This window comes from Dromiciops gliroides, chromosome 4 (assembly GCF_019393635.1).
Source record: "Dromiciops gliroides isolate mDroGli1 chromosome 4, mDroGli1.pri, whole genome shotgun sequence".
Lineage (NCBI taxonomy): Eukaryota > Metazoa > Chordata > Mammalia > Microbiotheria > Microbiotheriidae > Dromiciops > Dromiciops gliroides.
This window is the reverse complement of record NC_057864.1, coordinates 374,102,527-374,128,849: the sequence shown is the minus strand read 5'-3', so window position 1 is coordinate 374,128,849 and position 26,323 is coordinate 374,102,527. Positions and strand designations below refer to the sequence as shown.

Below are 26,323 nucleotides of genomic sequence, written 5' to 3'. Positions count from 1 at the left end.
GTGATTTGCCCAAGGTCACAAAGCTAGTGTCTGAGGCTAGATTTGAATTCAGGTCCTCCTAAATCCAGGGCCACTGCCTTATCCACTGAGCCACCTAGTTGCTCCCCTCTCATTGATTTTTAACTCGCATGCCATATTCCAGGTTACTAACACTGCTTTCCAAGTCCAATTTTAATTTCTTCTTAAAATAGTACACAATTTAGGCATATGTATATAAAGTGGTTTTTTTTTTTAATCAACTAAAGGTCTTACCCATATTTATTAAAATAGTTGCTTTACACTAAGCATTTAAATAAGACACCAAGATCACAAGCAAAAGCAAAAGAAATAACTTAAACCAGAAAACATATTAAGTCTGTAGTAACCAAAAGAATGAAGAAAAGCATTAACAGAAGCAGGACTGAGGTCAGACAACTAAGTTGACTAAAAACAGCATTGAGAAAGACTGTCAAAAGAGAAATAAGCCTCAGGGAACTAGCTGCAAAGTACTAGAAAAGAATCAACATTATAAAGACCAGAACAGCAGCTCACAATAATTAGACCTTTTTTAAAGCTGTTTGCTCCCTGATGGTAAGATAGAGAATGCCATCTACTGGACAAAACAAGGCAAACCACTCACTACAATAATGACTTTCAAACACATATCAATGTATTTACCTGAGGTTGAAGCAAAACAACCAGGGATGTGGGGTGACCAGATTGTGCTATAAATGACACCTTCATGGCCTCTAAAAGAACAGAGTGACTTTCCAACAGCTGGATCCCACTATAAATAAATGAATAAATTAGTATCTGAATGACACATTCAGATGAAGTATATCACATATAGCAAGTGTGTATGTATGTATATGTAATTATACAAACACATAAAATTCAAAATGTTTAAAAATCTTAATATAAACAAAGAGAATTATGTGCCCCACTTCCCAAACTATTTATATGGCACTTTAATATCTGCAAAGCACTTAAATATTACCTCACTGCATCCTCATGACAACCTTAGGAAGTAGGTGCTATTACCATCCAGATTTTACAGATAAGGAAACTGAGACAGGCAGTGGCTAAGTGACTTATCCAGGTTGAGAATCCAAAAAGCCATATCTAGTTTGAGTAGACGACTGATGGAACACTGGGGGATGAGGCAGTTAGGTGGCACAGTAGATAAAGCATGAGTCCCGAGTTCAAATTTGACTTCAGCAACTTAATAGCTATGTGATCCTGGGCAAGTAAGTCACTTGGTCTCTGCCTGTCTCAGTTTTCTCATCTATTAAATCAGGATAATAATAGCAACTATTTCCCAGGATTGTTGCAAGGATCAAATGAGATAATATATGTAAAGAACTCTGCAAACCTAAAAGTGCTATATAAACAAATATTACTATTACTTCTACTACTATTATTGTCTGTCCTTCATTCTTGAAGAGGACCATAACATTGAGGTGATGTCATGACTTGCAGTGAATTGGATTTAAGTGAGGCAGAGCTGTGCAAAGTCACCATCCTCACTCTCTCCTCAGGAGCCATCTAGGTGAAGTGGCAAGATATACATCAGGATGACTGGAGATGGCCCCAGATGCAATGGAAGACTTTGGCCTTTTAAAACGAAGGCCTTTCCCAGGTCTCAGTCTGCTTGAGGCAATGCCCACTCAGTGATTAAGTACTCCAGTCTATTATATATAATATTATTTATATATCATATATAACATTATATACTAAATATAATTTATATTATATTTATATAAATATAAATTATATATTAAAATAAGTACTCCAGTACTATTATAATGATGTCAAATCCCACAGAACTAATATGGCCAGAAGAAGTTAGAACAAAACACACCTTCATTATTTATTTGCAGAGTTAGGGGATTATGACTATAGAATACCCCATATTGTCACCATTGGCTGATGCGGCTAATTTTGCTGGACTAGTTTTTCTTTTCCTTTCTCTTTTTTCTTTTACTCTTTGTTACAAGGGATGACTTTTGGGGGAAGGGAAGGGAAAGAGATACATCTGGAAATGAAAGTGATATGAAAACAAAAACCATCAATTAAATTTCTTTTCAAAATAATCTACTTGAAAAGAAATCATATGGTATAACCAAAAAACAAGAGAAACTCATTTGGGAGAAGGAAAAGAACTGTGTGATAGATTTGTGAACTCCATGAAGACAGGGACCATGGCTTATTTTAAAGGCATACTCTTCAAGCCCCTGGCTCAGAGCTCTGTACACAACTGGTATATACTGAATGAAAATGGTATATTGATCCTGAATGCTTTAACTTACCAGTTTGGCTGTTTGATCCCATGAGCCAGACACCACGAGCTGCTCACCTCTAGTTTGGCTCCAGTCAACACTATAAACCTAAAAATATTTCAAAAGTTTCAATATAGTATCACATTGGTAGCAAGGAATTGGAAGTTGAGGGGGTGCCCATCAATTGGGGAATGGCTGGACAAGTTGTGGTATATGAATACAATGGAATACTATTGTGCTGTAAGAAATGATGAGCAAGAAGAGTTCAGAGAAACCTGGAGGGTCTTACGTGAGCTGATGATGAGTGAGATGAGCAGAACCAGAAGAACATTGTACACAGTATCATCAACATTGAGTGTTGACCTACTGTGATGGACTATATTCTTCTCACCAATGCAATGGTACAGAAGAGTTCCAGGGAACTCATGATAGAAGAGGATCTCCAAATCCAAGAAAAAAAAAAAGAAAGAACTGTGGAGTATAGATGCTGATTGAACAATATTATTTCTTTTGTTTTGGGTGCTGTTGTTTTTTTTTTCTATTTTGAGGTTTTGCATCACTGCTCTGATTTTTTCTCTTGTAACAGGATTAATGCAGAAATAGGATTAATGTTATTATGTATATATATGTGTGTGTATATATCTATATCTATATCTATATGTATAGAGATATATAGACATAACCTATATCAGATTACCTGCTGTCTAGGGGAGGGGGGAGGGAGGGGAGGGAGGGAGAAAAATCTGAAATTGTAAAGCTTGTATAAACAAAAGTTGAGAACTATCTTTACATGTAACGGAAAAAATAAAATACCTTATACATAAAAAAACAAACAAACAAACAAAAATATAGTATCACATTAATATTTCAATGATATTATATTACAGGAACCAAGTCTTATTTTTTAGGATAAAAATAAAGATATCTGAGAAATTATACATTAAAATCTGAAGAACAGAAGGTCATATGATCAATCTCATTTAATTTATTGTACCTAAACCATCACAGAAAGTGAGAATCTACTCTATTTTAAAATATTTCTACAGTATATTCTTTTTTTAAAAAAATGCAATAAACATTTTTATTTATAGTTTGGGGTTCCAATTTTTATCTCTCTTTCCCTCCCTCCCCTCCCTCCCCTCCCTGAGGCAGCAAGCAATCAGATATGGGTTATACATATATGATTATGTAAAACATTACCATACTTATCATTTTGTACAAGAAAACTTGATTAAAAGAAAAAATAAATGAAAGTGAAAAATAGCATGCTTCAGTCTGTTCCATCGATATCAGTTCTTTCTTTGGAGGTGGATAATATGTTTCATCAATAGTCCTTTGGGATTGTCTTGGATCATTGTATTGTTAAGAATAGTCAAGTCATTCATAGTTCTTCATCAAACAATATTGCTGTCTCTGTGCACAATGTTCTCTTAGTTCTCTACAGTATATTCTAAAATCTCCACTAAAAAAAAAATTTATACTTTTTTATGTCTACCAATATATCACTGTTTGCAGCACCCCAAAGAAATGTCAAGGCAGATTAGAAAGTTAGTCAATGTTTATCAGATGGTATTAAAATTAAATTAATATCCATATCTGGCCTTTCTTAGGGGATACTTATAGGAATGGGTATGAGCTTTCCAATCTCATAGTAAACAGCTTAGTTATCCTGCACTGCTTTTCTCATCTATTTCTTGCTGCTTTTAGTCCTCTGGTCAGTTAACATGAAAAAAACACTGGAAATCTCATTTTCTACTACAGATAGTATAGATCAATACCATATGCTGAATTTGACAAAAGATTTTTTAAAATCTATAAATCTATGCAAATATCACCTAGCCATACTTATTGAATTTAATAATGATAAAAGTAAATGTAATTAGCCAGCAGGTCATTTTTTAGCTTTCATATGATTTCTATTACTACAAGGTTACATATTGCTAAATTTCTGGTTATAATAAATACAAATACTACCTGCTGTACATAAAACATCTACGTCTAAGGTGTTTAAAAGCTTAACATAATTAACTTTCATACATTTATGAGCCAAGAACAAAAAGGTTTTGTTTTCATTTGGAAGATAAGTGTTTCCCTTCAAGTCCAACCTTCAAACCTCATTGTGATAGGGAGTAAACTGGGGTTCTCAAAAGCTTTGAGCAAGAGCAACTGCTTTGGCAAGGGCCTAACAAAATGAGCATGCCATGATAATGAATATCCGTTGACTGAGAACCAACCACCTTAGTTAAATTCAAAAAAGCTGATCATCAGTGTGTGGTTGCAGGTTGATAAATTTTTCAGTTCTAGTCACTTTCTTTTTTTTTAATCATAAAAATATTTTATTATTTTCTTCTAGTCACTTTCAAAGACCATTAAATAAGTTAAAGAAGGGCTATAGTTTGCAGTGGTAAAAATCTGACAAAATCATAGGACCTATAAGTATTGAAATGACCTAATATATAGCTGCAAAATAACTTCCAATGAGAATCATCTCCCTGAGGCATATGCTGTCAGATATAATCAATGTATTGGTTTCATTTCTTTAACTGTACTCATTACTACAAAAAAAATTTATAGTGGGACAGGAGAGGTACTAAAAAATGGCAGCAGAACTTTTTAAATCCTATCAATAAATCACAGAAGAAATCATATTGTCAAGGTCCATACAATTCAAGATTGATTGAACACAGTTTGTGCTCTCCTTTAAAAATTACAATGTGATTCCACAAAGACATATGGCATGGAAAGGTACACTATTGCAGCCTTCTTTTTAAACTCTGCTAAAATTAGTGCATATTATAATTTTTAAAAATAGTTTTGTCTGTCAAGCAACAAAAAAGATGAGCACTGGAGACACAGACCAGAACAAAACACAGGACAGATATGCTGGTGAGATCAAAGGCTACTTATTGAAAAACAAGGAAAGGAACAGATGACTGTCAAATCAATCATTACGTGAATGCCTACTATTTGCAAGGTGTATGCTCACTGATGCAGATCGCTAAACCAGAATAAATAAAACCTTCCAGTGATAAGTTTGCAAAAATAAAGGGAAAATACTGCTTTTAGCACTATTAATGTATGGTGTCAAGAATAGTAATTACAGGAACTATAAGGAAGTACTATATTGGTTTCCCCAAACATAAGTCAAATAAAATAATGACTGATGATGAAAAACAAATGAAAAGGAGGAAGCATGTACATTAAAAACAACAACAACACAAACTCTGGAAGAAGAAAACCTGGGTTCAAATCCTGACCTTGGGAAAGTCAGTTAAATCTTTCTGGATCAAAGTTTCCTCATCTATAAAACGAAGGGATAGGACTAGAGGACCTCTATGAAGTTCCTTCCAGTTCTAGATCTAGGGCCCAGGACTTTGTTGGGTGCTATGAAAAATGAAAAAGTGTAAGACACAGTCTCTGCCTTTAAAAAGTTCAGATTCTATCCAGCAAGACATAGATGTGAAAAGAGAATTGACAATAAAAGGCAATACGTGTCAAGTACTAAATGAATGGTACAAACAACAAGTGCTATGGGAGTTCAAAGAAAGAATAGCTTACTTTGGGCCAAGGTAGTCATCGTCATAGTAAAGATGAACTAAAAGATGATGCCTTAAAAGATAGGCATCAATAAATAGAGGACCATAGACTTGGAACAGAAAGAGCCTTTAGCAGTCATCAAGTCTAATCCCCTCATTTTACAGATGAGGAAAGAGAAGCTCATAGAGATTCTGTGGCCTGCCCAGGATCACAAAGTTAGTAAGTGTCTGAAGTGGCATCTGCTTTGGTAGATAAAGGTTCCTTTTTGGAAATTTCCTATACCAATGAAATCATACACATACACACAAACACATATATATGTTATATTCATATGTATGAATACATAAACTACAAAAAAAACTTTTAAAAGGTAACTTCATTTATGGCCCCTGTTGTTTCAATGTTTTCTTTCAAATGCTTTAAATAGTTGCAATAATTGTGCCAATCTCAAATATAATTCAGTGAATTCGAAGATTTCAGATTAGAATTCCTAAGATACTAATGATTTATCAGCAAACACTGTCTTCAGGTGAATGAGGCCATCAGTTACTTCATAATTTATTTTATGGAACTAAAGATGTTTTTTTCACACCTTAACGAAATCTGATATTTTATGAAGTAAAATAATTGAAAAGAGTTCATAAAAACACTTAGGACTTATTTTCAAAATCCTTTCCAAGCATAAATAAATCAATGGGTTATATCTCTTATCATTGCGTTTGGTATCTGGAACTAGAAAAACTCTGGAAAGTGTTTTAATTTAATGGGTCTTAATTGAAACAGGCAAACTTTAAAAAGATTCTAAATGACCTCTTTGGTAATTAGCTTTGATAACAAAATTTGTGCTTACAAGCTACAATTCTGAGAGAGCTCTCAAAAACCAAAACCAATTACTGTATTAAGTGTACTGATTTACTTTTGCATATGAACAATACATCTCTCTTATTACCACTTAAAACCATTTCAGATGTGAATTCACTGGAAAGTTATTAACATTTTTTCCATCTGATCCTCTGTATCTGCCTTCATCTGAGGACTTCCTATCAGTGACTACTGATACTACTAACTACTTGGAGGAGATACTGACTGAGGTCTATTTTCTTTGAGATCTTGTTCTGTACACAAAAAAGAGCAAATGTTTTTCTTAGTGTCATAAGGCACTCATACTGGTAGTATGGTGGATAGAGCACCAGGTCTGGAGTCAGGAAGACCTGAGTTTAAATCTGACTTCAGATACTTAGTCTCTGAGTGACCCTGGACAAGTCACTTAACTTCTGTTTGTTTCAGTTTCCTCATCTGTAAATGGAGAAAATATCACCTACTTTCTAGGACTGTTGTAAGGAAAAGATTAGATTCTATTTGTAAAAGTTCTTAGCACATTGCCTGGCACATAGTAGGTACTATCCCTTCTTCTCTTCATGACCATGATATTTGAAAGCAGCACCTTAGCATACAGTTTTACACTAAATACCCAGATTTTTTTTTTCAAATAAAAATCTACAAACCACAAAAATGGTCTGAAAATATATTCATACATAAAATTATAATGTTAGAAAACTGGGTATGGTACAACATTCTTTAAAGATTTTAAGGTCTAAATTTTGGGTCACTAAATCAGATTTTCTTTTTAAATTACCTATAAAAAAGTAAACGTAATAATTACATGAAAGAAGCTGACATATTTTGTACAAAGAGATAAGAATTCAAACTCTCTAATTTACTAAGAAATTGACATAAATAGCAACTTCGTCACTAATGAAATTTTAAAACTGGTTAACCAAATTAATTTCTTAACTAGTATTTTTCTTTGGGTGGTGAAGCATAACCAAAAATCAAATATAAATCATCTAACTAGAACTTAAATTAACTACAAACATACTTCTCAATTTTCTAGGGACAAAGGCTAGCCCTTAAAAAAAAAAACTGAACATATAAACAATTTAATATGGGAAGAGGTAAAGAGTCTTCTTTACTGTCCTCCTGAAACTGCTTTAGGATTGTCTCAACTTCAGCCTCCAACACTATGGAATTTTCTCCAGTTCATGTAGGACAAAATCCATAAAATTGGAAATTCTTCTATTATTGGGAAACTAATAACATCAATTTCAGCAAGGTGAAGGGAAACAATGAGTTGGTTCTGTCATCTCTTCTTAGGACCAGAAGTCTATCACAATGTCTGTTGCCCTTACCTGAAACAAGCTCCCTCCACTCATTATACACTATCTTATTTGATCCTCAACAACTCTATGAGGTAGGTGCTATAATTATATTAGCAGAATTAGTTGGACAGCAGCATGAAGGATGGGAAAGCATGGGACGTAAAAGAGGCTTCTTGCAGAAAGCTGTTATTTGAGGTTTTTCTTGGAGCAAGTTAGGGATTCTAAAAGGTAGAGGTGAGAAAGGAGTACATTCTATGCATGAGGAAAAGGCAATGCAAAAGCATTAAAGGAGGTGTGCAAAGACAGCAAGAAAGTCAGTTGGCACTAGGTAAATCTAGGGTAATAGAGTAAGATTCTAAGGATATGTTCAGCTCACATATTAAGTCCAAGTCATACTTTGGAAAAAGCATTCTGGGTTAATTCAAATGAAAAAAAATTTATATTTTTTTCTATATTCCCTCCCCTCATGCTTCTACTACTAAAATCTAATATTATGCAAAAAAGGAAAATTCTCTTCAATGCCAGGTTTTGGTTTGTCAAATTTAATTAAACAATAACAAATTAGAAATCAGAGAAATTCTGAGCACTAATGAGATTTAGCATAGATATATCCTAAGTAGAATTTATGCAATTAAAAAAATTACAAGTTTAAAAAACAAGAGTTCTAAAAGAGATGAGCTTAGTATGAAAAGGAATTTTAGCATAAAGAAATATAGAGTGATTCCAAATGAGCACAGGTGTTTTATTTTTGCTGTCGTGGGTTTGTGTTTTTTGTTTGTTTGTTTGTTTGTTTTTTAGTGAGGCAATTGGGATTAAGTGACTTGCCCAGGGTCACACAGCTAGTAAATGTTAAGTGTCTGAGGCTGGATTTGAACTCAGGTACTCCTGACTCCAGAGTCAGTGCTCTATCCACTGCACCATCTAGCTGCCCCTGTTGTGGGTTTTTTTTGTTTGGTTTTTGTTTGGTTGGGTTTTTGTGGGGGTTTTTTCAGTGAGGCAATTGGGGTTAAGTGACTTGCCCAGGGTCACACAGCTAGTAAGTGTCAAATGTCTGAGGCCGAATTTGAACTCAGGTCCTCCTGACTCCAGGGCTGGTGCTCTATCTACTGTGCCACCTAACTACCTCACTGTTATTGTTTTTAAGGCTAGGTCTCCCTATATAGCCCAGGCTAAAAGTACAGGGACTACTTCTGGGCCTAATCCCATTCTGATCTTCATGGAAATGACCCAGTTTCCAATGTGGGCCAGCTCAACCCTCTGGATACAACCTGGTCACCCCCCAATCCCAGGGGCTCACCACATTAATGCTAATCTGATCAGCTTAGCCCACTGTGGCTAAAAAATCTGTTAGGTATGAAAGTTCAAATCATAAAATTTTATAAATTACAGCATTGTTATAAAGTCGCATAAATGAGATAATTATCTAAATTATGACTAAATGAACAATAAATATTTAAGAAGCAACATATATGAATATTAAAACATTTACTGAAATAGCAAAATATTAGAAAAATAGCTGAAATAATACTAATTTCAATCTTAGGCTCTACTTCAATTGATATTCATTTAACTAGTACTTTACTTTTGAATAATACACACTTTTTTTTGTCTTGGAGCAACTAACTGAACAATCACAAGCATATATCACAATACTTGGCACAGTGCTAGGTACATAATAATTTTAGCAAATAAATGAAGTTCCTCAGATAAATTTATGTCTTTTTAAAAATCTGAATCTATATATCTCCCCAAAAGAGAAAAAAAACCTATTTTTACAAAAATATTTATAACAGCTCTTTTTGTAGTGGCTAAGAACCAGAAATGTCCATCAGTTGGGGAATAGCTAAACAAGCTGTGGTATATGATTGTGATGAAATATAATTGTGCTATAAGAAATGACAAGATGATTTCAGAAAGGCCTGGAAAGACTTATATGAACTGATGTATAGTGAAGTGAGCAGAAACAGGAGAACATTGTGCATAGTGACAGCAATATTGTTCAATGAAGAATTGTGAATGACTTAACTATTCTCAGCAATACAAAGATCCAAGACAATCCCAAAGGGCTAATGATGAAGCACACTATCCACCTCCAAAGAAAGAACCGATATTAATTAAATACAGACTGAAGTATGTTAGTTTTCACTTTCTTTCATTTTTTAAAAATTCGAGTTTTCTTATACAAAAAGGCTAATATGGTAATGTTTTACATAATTGTACACGTATAACCTATATCTGATTGCTTACCATCTCAAGGAGGGGACAAGGGAGGGAGGAAAGGAGGGATAGAATTTGGAACTCAAAACTTTAAATAAAAATGTTTATTAAAAAATCTAAGTGTATAACTTCATTCATGCCAGAAATTGCTGGTGAGGAAACTCCACTGATGCATATGACAACAATAAAAATTGTAGAAACAATTCATATAAAATGGCTTGAGGTACTAAGTGATTTGCTGAAAGTTACAAAGTCAGTATGTGTCAGATTGAACTCGAATACAGGTCTTTCTCACTCTGACTTCCCTAAATTCACCTTATTTAATTAAACTACATGTAAAATCAACACATCTAAGTCATTAAAAATATCTAGTCAGATGAGATGGGGTTTGCCTATCCTCTTTTACATCAAATATTTGAATTTTCAACGCATAAGCTTCAGTCCTACCTAAACAACTAATTCATTAAGACTCAATCTAAAAACAAAAAAGAAACATTTCATATTTCTACATTCTCTTAATGTTTCTGTTTTCTGTCTACTTAGCTGGGCATAAAGGTGGCAGAATGGAAAAAGCAAAGGACTTAAGAGTCACAAGATAGCAGTCATTCAAGTTTGATTTAGCCTCAGATGACTTGGGTTTAAATTCCAGGATTGGTTATTTACTATATGGATAGAGGAGAACAAGTCACGTACCATGCCTAAATATTCATTTGCCTATATGTAAAATGAAGATGATAATACTTCCACTACCTATCATAGGGTTGTTGTAAGAAAAGTTCTTTGTTTAATAAATGTTAAAAGGTTAATTATTACTATTATTATAAGGCCACTGTGCACATTACAATCATAGTCATCTCAAATTAAATCAGAGGCATGGTATTGTGGAAAGAGCCCTGTACCAAGAATCAAAAGACTTGGTGTTTGTACCAACCCTGTGACCTTGGGCAAATAATAACCTCCAACCTCAATTTCAGGGTGAGAGACAGGGCAAGCTACCCCTCCCTTACTCCTCTTAGGAAGGACTGAAACAGCCCTGACAGGATCCAAAACAGGAAGGGAAGAGAGCACCAAGGGTGGGGTCAATTCTTTTGAAATATCCACTGAATCATCCTTATGCTCAGTGGGCATTGAGGGAACTGCCTTATGATCTTTAAAGGCTAAGTGCTTTAGTGCTGAGCCAGGTACATGTGTGGTTCACATGAAGAAAAAAAAGAAAAGAAAAAATTAGAGAAGAGAAGAAAAGAAAAGAGAAAAAAGGGGGAAACAATCTTTGGACCCAGAAATGGGAGATAGAGCTCTTGTGCAGAACAGCTCTCCCAGGACAGAATCAGGTCTGTGCCATCTTCATGAGTCTGGAACAGAAGGTCCCCTTAGCAAGGCCTTTTTTTGCGGGACAAAGAGGGTTAAGTGACTTGCCCAGGGTCACACAGCTAGTAAGTGTCAAGCGTTTTGAATTCAGGTCCTCCTAAATCCAGGCCTGGTGCTTTATCCACTGTGCCACCTAGCTGCCCCCTAGCAAGAATTTTAAAGGAGAGGCTGTAGGGGCTCAGCCTCTTGGGCCCATCAGTGGTTCTTAACTGTTACATGGATGGAAAGAAATTATTGTGCAGTCCTGCCATGAGCAACACACTGTACTATGTTCTGGGCATACAATTAGAAAATCAAGACAGTCTCTGCTCTCAAGGAATTCACACTTTAATGGGAGAGACACCATACAGAGGAGGTTTCAATATCCTTCTGAAAACACTGGGGCTTTTTACATCACTGCCATTTCCCTTCCAATAGAATCTTTACACACAGCGGGGGGCGGGGGGGGAGGGGGGGAAATGACTAAATAAAACAATCTAATTATGGCCATTATGCTTGAGAGCCAAAAGTATACAGAAAAGTTCTCTGTCCCCCACCTTTCTACCAACAGGTGAGAAATGCATTTTATTATCAGTTCTCTAAACTACAGATGATCTGAAATATGGCCCACTCTAGAATCAAGAGAACTTAAGGTCAATCCCAACTCTGACATTTACTAAGTATACAAGCTTGGGCAAATTACTTCACCTTCCTTCAGCCTCTTGATCCCTCTTCTTTAAAGTGGACCACATGGTTCCTAGGTCCCTTCTACTTCTAGATCTATGATTCTAATGTTATTTTCATTTTCACAACCATCATGTCCTATTGAGTCTGGATTCTAGGAGATAAATTATTAAACTGACTCAAAGTTATGACCTATTTTTACCTTAAAAATAGTGTATGAGGTCCTAAACCTATTTAAATAACAATAATTTTATACAATATCACAAACCAGAATAAGAATAGCTAAATTCCACATACTAGCAGTGTGATTCTGGGCAAGCCACAACTTCTCAACCCCCTAGGCAACTAGAATTTCCTCATTCAAGAATTCCATCTATTAGTGAAATCAGAAGTCTAGTTCTTACAGTTAATATCTATCCACTGTAATTATTTCTTCCTAAAAAGATGTGAAAAACCTTGAGGTTCACAAATTTGTTATGTTGTTTAAAATTTATCAAGGCAAGTCTGAAGAGACTAAATTAGTCTTACTATTTAACTGGTTGTCATTTGGCATTTCTAAATGATTTTTAGCTGTCAACTACCAATATAGACCTATCGACTTCTACCATAATCAAAAGACATAATAAGCAATGAATTAATTTTTAAGGAAGTAAAATTTTAGCTATTCAGAATTTTTTAGCTAAAAGAGTAATATCAAATTTTATTCAAAATACATTTTTGATTACAAATTTAAGTTATAATTTGTCTAATTCTGAAAGAGGCAGAAAAATTCATCTCTTTACTCAGTTATTTAACTCAAAAAAAAAGTCTTTCATAAGCAGAACCAGGAAAATTATACAGAATGACTACAAAAATGCACATTGAAAGAAAAAAAAAAGAAACCTGAATGCTATAGAAATGTACTGACTCAGAAGCCTGGTCCTGGAGAAAAGCTGAGAAAATAAATCTCCCTTTCTTTGCTAAGATGGGGGAACTCTTACTTTTTCAAAATAGTAAGTGGCTCATTTGTCAAATCTCTGAATTAAAAGGATTAGACATTCTGCCTTAGAAACACAAGAATTCCTCCAACTGGTGACTGGGAGTAACCACAGGCTACTATTTGCATCTCATGAATGTGGCAAAATGCAAATTAAAACAACTCTGAGGTACTACCTCACACCTATCAGGTTAATAATGACAAAAAAGGAAAATGACTGATGTTTGAGTGGATATAGAAAAACTACAGTATGCACCATTGGTGGAGTTATGAACTGATCCATTCTAGAGAGCAATTTGGAACTATGCCCAAAGGGCATACCCTTGGATCCAGCAATACCACTACTAGGTCTATATCTCAAAAAGATTTTTTAAAATGGGGAAGAGGACTGATTTGTACAAAAATATTTATAGCAGCTCTCTTTGTGGTAGCAAAGAACTGGAAACGGAGGGGATACCCATCGATTATAATATTGCTCCCCAAGAATATTTTCTGGGGGCAGCTAGGTGGCACAGTGGACAAAGCACCAGCCCTAGATTCAGGAAAAACCGAATTCAAATCCAACCTCAGACACTCCACACTTACTAACTGTATGACTTAACCTTCATTGCCTTGCCCCGCCCGCGCCCCCCCCCCCCCACAAATCGAACCAAGAATATTTTCTATTTTCCAAGACAAGATGGACATCTGCCTTAAGGGAAGAGCATCTTGTCCGAAGTCTAAGCAACAAGAAAAAGAGGAGCCCAGCCAAAGGACCTTCTTACCTCCTGTGTGTGCTCTTTAAACACCTGCAAAGGGCCTGTGGTTTCAGCTGTATCCCAGAGCTGCAGAGACCCATCTCCACTGCATGTGATTAGTACGTGTTCATTGTTCTCACTCCATGTCACATCAAAGAGGCCATCATTCCAGTCAAAACTACACCAAGGTAACCAAGACAACCATTTTTTAGTAACAACAACAGATATTGAAATATTACCTTCAGAATTTTACACTTTACTCTCAATTTTTCTAGGGCATAGGAAGAGCAAACATTTAATAATACTCATTTAGACCAATAGTTTTAACTTCCCCACTACACATATTTTTAATAGGAGCAAGTATTTATTAGCTGATTTCAACATTTTTCTTTTCTTTATCCTTGCCTTTCCTGACTAAAGTACTTTTTTGTTAATGAAAAAGTCTCTAGAGAAAAAGAGAAAAATAAGTAAAAATACATAAAACAATTCACAAACTAGATAACTGGCTCCTGAATAATAAAGAATTGACAATACTGAAAACAATGGAGAAACAGGTCAAGAACATTGTCTATTCTATTTAAAATTTCTTATGTCTGACTTTAAAAATTATAAATAAATGATTGGTAAGACTAGTTTTGAAAGAAGCATGGTATATCAAAATTGAAAAGTAAAAGTAAGTTACATCTCATACAACTCTGTGAAATATTTTCTCCATCTTACCAAATAAAACTTTTATTAAACAAATGAATTAAAAACAAACTTAATTTTGATTATGGGAAAACACTCAAAACTGTGTTCAATTGACAGTGATCAGAACATTAAATGTTAGTTTAATACTCATAGAGCCATACTACCTTCTAAAGTGTCCAACCCCAGCTTCATTTTGTTCCAGTACAATTAGTGTTCCACAGCCTAAAAAGGAGAGGGGAAGGAAGGGGAAAGGAGGCAATCAAGGTTTTGTTTAACATTAACATTACAGCCAGCCTGCTTCAATGATACTATGAAACTAGCAAGATTAACAAGGTTGCATGCAATGAAGTACAATTCATTTTTTACTTTTTTTTCACCCTTTGGAATCATTATTCAATCAAAATCTGCCTTTTAAAAGAGAATCTTCCACTTAAGGAAATGTTTTTAAACTTTTTAGCACAGTTACTAGTACAGTTTATAGTAAGCACATAATAAAAGCCTGACTACTTATTTTAACTTTTCTTTAAAATGTGAGTGGCCAGGGGCAGCTAGGTGGCACAGTGGATAAAGTACTGGTCTTGGATTGGGGGCAGCTAAGTGGCACAGTGGATAAAGCATTGGTCTTGGATTCAGGAGGACCTGAGTTCAAATCCACCCTCAGACACTTGACACTTACTAGCTGTGTGACCCTGGGCAAGTCACTTAACCCCCATTGCCCCGCAAAAAAATAAAAAATAAATTAATAAGAAAAAATGTGAGGGGGGGTTTCTATGTGTTTAATAGTGCTCTCAATCAAAAAAATCTATTTTCTTCCTCTGCTCCCCACAAAACAAGGAAATACAATACTGTTGTTAATAGTTATGAATAGCTAAGCAAAACTAAGTGCTGAATTGGCCAAGTCCAAAAATGTCTACATCTGCACTCTGGTTCTATCTCCTCTCTGTAAAACATGAGGCTCTTAGGGACAGCTAGGTGGCGTGGTGGATAAAGCACTGGCCCTGGATTCAGGAGGACCTGAGTTCAAATCTGCTCTCAGACACTTGATACTTACTAGCTATGTGACCCTGGCCAAGTCATTTAACCCCCATTGCCCCGTGCCCCCCCAAAAAACCCCAAAAACAAACAACATGAGACTTTTAAACAAAATTCAGCCTATTAAGTGGATGACCAAATTGTGAGCTTCTCAAGAGGAGGGACTGTTTTTTGCCTCTTTTTGTATCCCCAGGGCTTAGCATAGTGCCTACCAGTAAGTGATTAATAAATGTTTATTGACTGATTAAAAAGTGAATAAACAATGATTCTATGCAAGGCCAAATTAGTTGTAATGGTAATGGTAATTATTATAATTTTGAAAATAATGAAGTAAATCTTTTCAAATATAAAGTTTTCTCTTAATTTCAAGATACACAGCATTCTTTGTCATAGGAGGAATTCTATTGAGGAGGGAAAAAAGCACTCTTCAATGAAGCTGGTTTATTGGCTTGGCTGGTCTAAGCCAGCTAGTTCATCTGGTTATAACATGTTGCCAAAAAGGCTAAACAAAGTCTTATAGTTGTGGCTGGACACAAACTTCTTGAGGGCAAGGATGGTTTCAATTTTGTCAATCTGGGCATCTTGCACAAAGTGAACTCTTGGCACTGGTAAGAATGATTATTTATTCTTCTATGGCCACAAATTAGAACTTAAATTCCCAGACAACTATCCTACAAATCTGTGAAGTTGGTCACAAGGGGAGCAACGGCAAAAGAACAGAAAGACTTTTACAGATCCATCACCACTTCTGATAAACAAAGCTATGAACCAGTTGTTGGTGGATCAGTAGTATCCTGTCCATGCAAGAAAAGCAGCACCTAATTCTAAATAGCATCTAGGAAAACAGGGAGTTCGAACACTAGGAAGGATCAATTTTCTTGGTGATGAGGCCTAAAAGACAGTAGGAAAATGACTAGAGAACAGATTTTTGTTTTGTTTTGTTTTTCTCCTAATCAAAAGAAGCTTTGCTTCTGCAAACCACCAGGCATACTGGGGAGTACTGGAGAAGGGTCTTCCTGAAAGTCTAAGAAAGTCTAAGTACTCAGTTAGGCTATAAATTTGTTTTATGTATTTATATGCTAGTTAGGTGGAAAACCTGAGTTCAAATTAGATCTCAGACACTTACTAGCTGTGTGATCCTGGGCAAGTCACTTAACCTGTCTGCCTCGGTTTCCTCTTCTGTAGAACAGGGGTAATAATAGCGACTATCTCGCAGGGTCGTTTTGAGGATCAAATTAGATAATAATTTAATAATTATATTGTTACATTATCTTCTAAAGTCTCCAACCCCAGCTTGGCACACAGTGCTTTAAATAGTTAGCTATTATTATTAGTTTCAAAGCATATACCTTTTATATACATTATTTAACTCAGATGATTACAATTCTGAAGTTGTCCATTTTACTGAAACCCAAAGGGATGATGGTGGCTTTCCCAAATTTTCAAATTAGTTAGGGGAAGAGCCAAGATCAAAAGCAAAACTTTAATTCAACATTTATTAAGTATCTATCACATGTAAGGCATGGACTCCAAGTGCCAAAGTGCCAAGAGAAATAGGATCTAATAGGAGGGGGGGGGGGAATCTAACAGGGGTGTTCCACAAGTAAGTGTGATTCAAAATAAAATACTAAGCATATCAGAAAAACACAAAGCATTTTGCGAATTCAGAAGACAGGTGGAAGCATTCTAGATTGGAGGGGGGGAATTATGGTGTCCACAGAAAGCTCAGGGCGAGGGAATTTAGAGCCTGTTAGGAAAACGTAAACAGTTAAATTTGTCAAAGAGGGTTCAGGTTGCTGGAGGGTGGGAAGTGAGGAAGCACCTCGAAGGAGAAGTTGAGGTTATTTGGAATTGCGAAACTTCCTGAATTCCAAGGCTTGCATTTTGCGCACTCAGAAGGCCCTGAAAGTTTCTGAGTCTAGAAGCAACAGGAATACAGCTACTTATCAGATTAGAGTGGATTACAGTTGAAGTAGGGAGACTAGGAGCAGGGATAGTAGAGAAAATGCTGGAGCATATATCCCGTGGGACGGTGGGGCCAAAACTGGGATGGTGACAGCAGGAAAGCAAAGAATGAATGGGAAATATTCTACAATTAGAATTTAAGGGACGTGGTGATTAATGGGAGAAGGGAAATGAGGGAGGGGATCAAATCCCAAGATTAAAGGCATTAGGATCACAGTGGTGCAATTAACATTAAGTAAACAAGTAAAGTCCAGGGGTTGGTAGGTTGGGGGAAGAAAAATGAATTCTTTTTTTGTCTTGATAATATTAATTATTCGCATTATCTAGACAGGTTTAATGCACTGCCCTCACAACAATTAGTATAGGCAGTACAAGAATTATTTCTATCTTACAGATGAGAAAATTGAACCTCAAAGAGGTGAAATGACCAGCCCAGGGTAACACAACTAGGGTTAGGGATACAAGGTCTCCTCAAGACACCGCCCCGCAGAGGTACACAGAAACGAAGTCCGCAGAGGGTCCCCATCTGAGCCACGCAGCCCCCGATCCCCCGCCACGAACGGTCCCTCGAGCGCCCCCCAGTGGACGGCGGGGAGGGGCGGGGCCTCACCCGCGATCCCGTAGTACTGGGAGGTGGCGCATGCCAGGCGTCCCGGCAGGTAGGGGGAGAACTCCACGGCGTAACCATGGCGACCCGGGGTCCGCAGCGTCTGCGCGCCCCTGCCGTGCGCCGCGCTCATCCCCCACCCAGCCACCCTCCTGCACCCCGCCCCCTCGCTTTCCTCCCCCTTTCCCGAGGCAGCCGCGGCGGCGCCGACGCCAGCTCCAGTTCCGGGAGAGAAGCGGAAGCGGTCCCGGTTGACAGGACCTCGCGGGAGAGTTTCTGGAAGTAAGAGAGCGGAAATGAGCGTGTTTCAGGGTCTACAGTCTAGGCTCGGATTGGTCCGGAGAGAGCCGAGTACGGAAGCCTCTGGTGACCACGTTAGCCAGAGACAGCACTCTCTGTGCTTCAGTCTCCCAGTAGTCCTTAAAGGAGCCGCGTGTTATTTATGAGCGCAGTTTGGGATTGTTGGCATTACTGCCTTTTGATAGTATTCTATATGTCATGTTTATGTGTATGTGTATGTGTATGTGTGTATATGTGTATGTTTATGTAAATATATGTATTGTTACCAAAAGTACGTATAGGGGGCGGCTAGGTGGCGCAGTGGATAAAGCACCGGCCCTGGATTCAGGAGTACCTGAGTTCAAATCCGACCTCAGACACATACTAGTTGTGTGACCCCGGGCAAGTCACTTAACCCCCATTGCCCCGCCAAAAAAAAAAAAAAGTGGGTATACATATGAATGTGTGTGTGTATATATTAACATTTATTAGGCACATAGTACACATATTGTATAGATTATATTATCTATGATATATACATACATAGGCAGATTATATACATACACAGATTATATACACTAATTGTGTGTATATATATACACATACATATACATATACACCCACATACACCTAGTTGAGAGAAACAGAAAAATTTTTAAGCTGAAATAGTTTTTTCCTTCCCATTTTAGGGATGAAGCTCAGATGGATTCCTCTAAGGGCACACAAAATAGTTTGTAGTTGATTGAGGATTCAAACCTGATAATCCTCCCACCAATTGTAGTGTTCTCTTTCTGCATCAATTCAATTCAATAAACATTTATTAAGCACCTAGTATATGGCAGGCACTATGCTAAGTGCTGTTAATGCAAAAAAAGACAAAAGACAGTCCCTGCCATACACTCTAATAGGGGAGAAAGCATGTAAACAAACCTATACAAGCAAGCTATATAAATAAGACATACAGACATAATATATATGTATAGATAGGATATATAGGAAATAATTAACAGGGGGAAGGCACTGGAATTAAGAGGGGTTAGGGAAGACTTGCTATGGAAGGTGGGATTTTAGTTGGGATTCAAAGGAAACCAGAGAGGTCAGTAGTAGGAACTAAGGAGGAAAAGCCTGAGAGAATGCTGTGCTTTATTATTTTAACCTTTCCTCCAGAGATTATGTGGCAGGGATGTCACCTGATAAATTAATTAGGCCTATTTGGACAATTTGCACAGTAATTGTACAGTGAGGCTAGAGCAAAATCTCAAGCTGAACCACATGAAATTCTATATTTAGGAAGTTTATAATAAATCTCCAATCATAACATTTCCCCATTTCTCAAAAAAAAAACCAACCCTAACTCCCCCCCCCCAAAAAAAACACCCTCCATTAAATATTTTTTCCAAGAAAGTTTGCTTTTAATTTGAACATTTGGGACTACCACCCCATTCTCTTCCCACTGTAACGACTGGAATGATGCCACCTGCTGGAGAACTACTGTAGGAAAGCTCCACCATGAGGAGAAGGCACCAGAGGGCAAGCCATGCGGTCAGGTACTTGGCGTCAGGAAGTGACATTTGCTCGTGGGTGCTGTCTATCAAGGCTACTAGCCAATTAGCTTGGAGATGTGTGTGTGTGTGTGGATGGGATGTTGCCAGTTTCACAGGAGGCTTGTGGGATGAAGGAGGTGTGGCTCGTTCGTTCTCTTTTGTCTGGACTCTCATGGAGAATGGAGCTAAAATGTGCTCTCCCTTTGATAGGTGGATGAATCTAGGCCTCTTTCTCGCTCTCTTCACCAAATTCTTATTTTCCTTAATAAATGCTTAAAAATCTAAACTCTTGCTAAAGCTTCTAATTTATTGGAGACCACTCATTAGATATTTTAGACAGACTGGCTAGAATTTTAGCCCCTTACACCTCCTCTCATCTCCTTATTCCACACTCCCAAGCCCTAGCCACAGTATATCATTGACTAATGTCAGGAGTTGATTGCTACTCTTCCATAGTAGCCAGGTCTCCATTTTCCATCTGGCTAGATTCTAAAGGAGTTGAGTTGAGCAATGACCCTGTTAAAGAGTCTTTAACCAATATTTCTATTATTTGTTAGATTACTAGACTTCATTAATAGAGTAGTACTCAATAGATATTACAATATCTGTCACTACTACTACTTAGTATTACTTTAAGCACTTATTTCCACTTGAAATATAAGAACCAGAGTGAGGAAAGAAAGAAAAAAATACCACTCCTCTTTACCTCACTTTCTCAGAACCCCTCAGCTGAAATACCATCTCCTTGGAAAGGTCTTTCCTAATTCTCTCAATTGTGTATTGTGTGTATCACACACTCAAATAGAAAGCAATTGGTGACCTCTGTGTGGTTATATTATTATGGGAAAAATATCTCCTCTCTGAGTTTATAATATGGGTAACTACTACCATAATGCAGAAATTATAGAGGTAAAACCTACATTTTTTATTATGCTCAAGCATATAAGTTCAAGCCTCAGAGTAAATGTGAATAATCATGAGAATTCTGACAAGGCTCCTTCCAGAAAAAATTACATCAGAGTGACAGCAATAATTCTTTTATGTATCACACTCTTGTATGTTCCTCTTGGGCCATAAAAGTTAAAGAAAATATAAATCCATAATCCCATACTTCCTTCAACGTCAAAAAAGTAGAACAAATTTAGAATCATAATCTCATATATTTCCTAAGGAAACAAACGTAATCAAATTAACTCTATAGGTTAATTAAGTCAGGTTACAGATTAAATTACATTTAAAAGGGGGCAGCTAGATGGCGCAGTGGATAGAGCACCGACCCTAGAGTCAGGAGTACCTGAGTTCAAATCCGGCCTCAGACACTTAACACTAACTAGCTGTGTGACCCTGGACAAGTCACTTAACCCCAATTGCCTCACTAAAATAAAAAAAAAAAGAAAGAAAGAAAAGAAAAAATTACATTTAAAAGATTCACAAATAGACTGAGAAGAAAGATTTATAAGGAGTCTGGTGCAGTTGAGATTCCTCTTCTGCTTCTTAACTAATTAATGTTTAAGACTTTTAAGTAAATTTTCACGTCCTATTAAACAGGTTTTGGTGAAGTGAGGTTAATATTAACCAAAAGATGCAGGAGGAATAAAAGGAAATACATTTCCATAACAATATATATACAATTGTGTGTATAGGTATAGATATATGATATGCACATGTGTATGTGTATTTTAGTCATTTTCAGTCATTTCCAACTCTGTGACCCCATTTGGTGTTTTCTTGGCAAAGACACTGAAGTGGTTTGCCATTTCCTTCTCTGGCTCATTTTACAGAGGAGGAAACTGAAGCAAACAAGAACTTAAGTGACTTGTCCAGGATCATCCAGCTAGTGAATATCTGAGGTCACTGGGCAGCTAGGTGGATAGAATATTGGCCCTGATGTTGGAAGGACCTGAGTTCAAATCTCACCTCAGGCACTTAATAGCTGGGTGACCCTGGGCAAATCACTTACCCCCAACTTCCTTAAACATCCCAGGGCCATCTCTAGTCATCCTGATCTATATCTCATCACTGGACCCAGATGGCTCTGGAGCAGAGAGTGAGGTTGGTGACCTTGCACAGCCCTCCCTCACTTAAAAAATCCAATTCAGTGCAAGTCATGACATCACTCTGATGTCATGGTCCTCTTCAAGAACAATAGGCAAACATTTGAACTCAAGTCTTCCACGCTCTAGGTCTAAGAACTCTACTCATTGGAGGTTTAGAGGGTCTAAACTACAGCCACATTAAAATGGAAAGGAGATCTTCACTTGTGAAATAGATATTCCCCACTTTAGAAATCATCTAGAATTGAATAGCTCAATTGCAAATGAAGAGGCCAGCAAAACAATGAACCTGTCCCCAAAACACCTACTACATTTATACCTTTGTCCTTAACTACTCTGCATAAGATCTAAAAAGTAGTATGGAAAGTATAACAGAGAAAATAGAGACTAAACACCACAAAGCTAGGTAAAGTAGTAATAGTTGTTGTTGTTGTTGTTGTAGTTGTACCTTCATTGTTTTTTGTTGTTTGTTTTTTTGGTTTTGTTTTTCGGGGCAATGAGGGTCAAGTGACTTGCCCAAGGTCACACAGCTAGTGTCAAGTGTCTGAGGCCAGATTTTAACTCAGGTCCTCCTGAATCCAGGGCTGGTGCTTTATCTACTGCTCTATCTAGAAGCCCCCCTGTACCTTCATTGTTGAAGAGGACCTTGACTTTGCAGTGGATTGGATTTAAGTGAGGCAGAGCTGCACAAAGTCAGCAGCCTCACTCTCTCTCTTCCAGAATCATTGAAGTCCTGTGGCAAGACCTTTGGGTCAAGACAACTGGGGATAGCCCAGCGATGCAGTGGGTGACCTTTCTAAATTAAGGTCTTTCCCAGGTCTCAGTTTGTCTGAAGCCATACCAATTCAATGACTAAGGGCTAGATAAGACTTGAGACAAAGGGATGGCCTAATTTACCATCACCAAGATAGCAGTTTGGGAGGGGAAGACCCTCAGAGTTTCTGGACAGAACAAAAAACAATTGTGGTTTATACTCCTAAAAACCATCAAACCTAAACAATGAACCACAGACTTCTGAGTTGGGATTATTATTAGCCATTCAATGAAAGCCAGAGTGATTTGGGTTTAAAGGCAGAGTCCAGTAGCTTCATTTAAAACACAAAGGACCTTTTTTAAGCCTGTTTTTTCAGAGCTATATTTCAAGAAATCAAAATGAAAACCAGAATAAAATTATAATAAATACCACAAAAAACTGCTCGGACAACCAGGCCTCTAACTAAAACTCTAGAAGAGCCACATGTGATTAATAGAACAGTTAATATTCTTCTAAACTTTTTTTTTTTTGCTAAATATACTGAAGCAGACTCTAGACAGAGAGATTTACTAAGGAAAGATGCCTTTGCATCTAAAAGGATTGTAGAGCAAAAAAGTTTAGCCCTTTCCTACCCTCTGCCTGCAAAAGTCAAACCTCTAGAGGTGAGGCTCTTCATGACCCTCTTTGGGGTTTTCTTGACTCTGAAGAAGTCAAAGATAGGATCGTGCCCATCCTAGGCATTCCAGTTGAATAGAGCTCAACATCACTCAGTAGAGCTAGTGGCTAATGGTAGAATAATCCTGTAGCTTCCCTTGGAAGAGCAAGCCATAGTGACACCCTGCCCCCCAACTCCCACCCCACTGCTGTTCCCTGAGAAAAGCCAATAAAAGCAGCAGAATGGCCTTCCTCTCATCCAATGTCATATTAGCATTCATCCCTTGACTGGCCCAACACAAAAGCAGCCAAGATTAGCCTGAGAAATCTTTCTAGTGCAGCCTAGGAGCAGCCGAGCCAGAAGTGAGAAAGCAGAGAAGTAGCTTTCTTGTGACCAATTTGCATCCAGTTCATCAGCAGACAAACATCCTCGGGACACCATGTCCTACAAGACACAAGACCAGCTGAGATGTCTGTCCAATGGAAATACCATGCACTGTGAGGAGCTGGTCAAGCTAGGCATCAGAGAAACTTGTGGATCACTGACCAGCTTTGGGAGAACCCTCCAGAGAAAGAAAGTCCATTAAAGACTTTGCATTTCTGCAGTTTTGAGAGGGCCACATGTGTTCACTACATGTATGGTTCACCATCATTGTACTTTAAGATTGTGTCTACTCTTCCCCCCACGGACTGTGTGTTTATGAAATAGGGAGGAACCCCTCCCCCCATGTTTGGGGATTACTTGTAACTTCTATTCTTGCTATATGATTTGAGGAAATACCCTTGTCCCTGATTTTTTTTTTCTATATGCTTTCTTGCCCTCATATCTTCCTCACTGCAAGAAAAACAAAATTCCCCATTTCAAATATGGATAGTCAGGTAAAACAAATTCCCTAATTAGCCAAGAACCGCCCCCCCCCTCCAAAGAAGAGAAAATAGGCTTCAATTTGCCCTCTAAATCCATCACTTTATAAGGAAGTGGATGACATGTTTCATCATGAGCCCTCTGGAATTGTAGTTGGTCACTGTGTTGATCAGAGTTCCTAAATTTGTCAAAGTTTTTGTCTTTACCACATTATTGTTATTGTATAAATTATTCTCTTGGTTCTACTCACTTCATTATGAATCAGTTCATACAAATCTTCCTAGGTTTCTCTGAAACCATTCCCTTTATCATTACTTACAGTATAATACTATTCTATCATATTAGTATATCATAACTTGTCCCACCGTTTCTCATTTAATCTACACCCCTCAGTTTTCAATCCTTTGCTACTACAAAAAGAGCTGCCATTAATATTTTTGTACATATGGGTCCTTTTCTTCTTTTTTTAAAATCTCTTTGAAGTATAAACTCTCCTAGCAGATTGCTAAGGGTAAGAACACTAGTGGAAGCTAGTTAGGAATCTATCCATCCATAGGGTTACCCCTAAATACTTGAAGGAGTAGTAATCTTTATGGGAACCTACTCTGCCTATGCTACTACTAATTGAGGGAGTGAACCTGGAGAGAGGTGTTATAGAAACATGGTGGGGTTAGGTAGGCTGTAGTGTCAAGCACAGTGCTTGACACATAGTAAATGCTTAATAAATGCTTGTTGATTGATTGTAGCATATTACCAAAGATGGCTTTTGTATAAAAAGCATAAAATATAAGACTAGCTAGATTGGTACAGCTGATAAGAGTGCTAGACTGAAGTCAGGAAGACCTGAGTTCAAACTCAACCTCTGAAACCTACCAGCTCTGTGACCCTGAGCAAGTCACTTAACCTCTCTGTGCCTTAGTTTCCTCATCTGTTACATGAAAATAATAATACCACCTACCTCCCAGAGTTGTCCTGAGGATAAAATAAGATAATATTTTTAAAGTGCTTTGCAAACCTTAAAGCTCTATACAAATTCTAGTTGTTATTGTTATTATCATTAAATCATCAAGGACATGTTCTTCCATACTTCCTGCCTGAACCCTGGCTATTAATGTCCCATCTCTCACAGTTGCACGATAGAAGGGAAAATATCACATTTATACCATTCTAGCCTTGTTTACAATCTTTTGTGTGTGTATAATCGATTATGTGAATTTGAATTTCTTTTCACGCTTATTTTAGTCACTGTATTTTCAGAGATTTTATGACTTAAACACACCTGAACCAAGTGATGGTTACAGTTTTGGCATTTTGCAGATATGGGGAAATTGAACTTTAGTAAGTCTATTATTATTAATAATTAAAAGCAGTGAATAAGACTTCTGAAACTCATTATAACAGATAGAAAACAGAAACCAACAGAGCCATGCCTGTTTGCACTTGCAAATGAAAAGAAGCTAGTAAAACTGATCTCAGAACTTTCTATGTTGGCAGTAATCATTAGCTAGAAAATGCCATGGGGCAGGGGGATGGGGATATGTACCAAGTATGACTTGATTATTTGATGTTAAATTTTGCTCAGTGGTTAACATATTCATCATAAGCCTAGATCTGAATTTGATTAACAGTAATTTGGGTGACTTTAACTTAATGACAGTTAATGTTCTTAAGTAAATTGAGAAGTTTAGAATGATAAAAATACAGTCTTGTGTTGTTGATTGACTTTATTATGTCAAGTTTGTCTATTGTTCCCTACATCCTTTCAGAGCAAAATCTTTCAAGAAGCTAAAAACTACATTAGATTTCCTCCTACTCCCCACCTCACCCCCAAGCATTTGACTCAAGTTTCTTCTGACTGATCCCTTTGTTTCCTTCTCCCACTGCCATTTCTTAATGTTCTTTAATGATGCTCCCCTACGCAAAAGAATGTCTTCCTGAAGACTCCTCCTCCTCTTAATTCTTCC

The 26,323-nt window shown here is 37.1% G+C and overlaps 1 protein-coding gene across 1 annotated transcript in view; it reads right to left on the bottom strand.

Moving 5' to 3' along the window:
* Positions 1-18,379, bottom strand: part of PEX7 (peroxisomal biogenesis factor 7) — a 98,487-nt gene extending 80,108 nt beyond the window's left edge. The window contains exons 1-5 of the mRNA XM_044004046.1: positions 18,213-18,379; positions 14,770-14,827; positions 13,943-14,093; positions 2,289-2,366; positions 658-766 (exon numbers count right to left, since the gene is read on the bottom strand). Of these exons, the coding sequence (XP_043859981.1) occupies positions 658-766; positions 2,289-2,366; positions 13,943-14,093; positions 14,770-14,827; positions 18,213-18,342 (526 nt within the window). The 5' untranslated portion in view covers positions 18,343-18,379. The remainder of the gene's footprint in view (positions 1-657; positions 767-2,288; positions 2,367-13,942; positions 14,094-14,769; positions 14,828-18,212) is intronic.
* Positions 18,380-26,323: the final 7,944 nt, after the last annotated feature.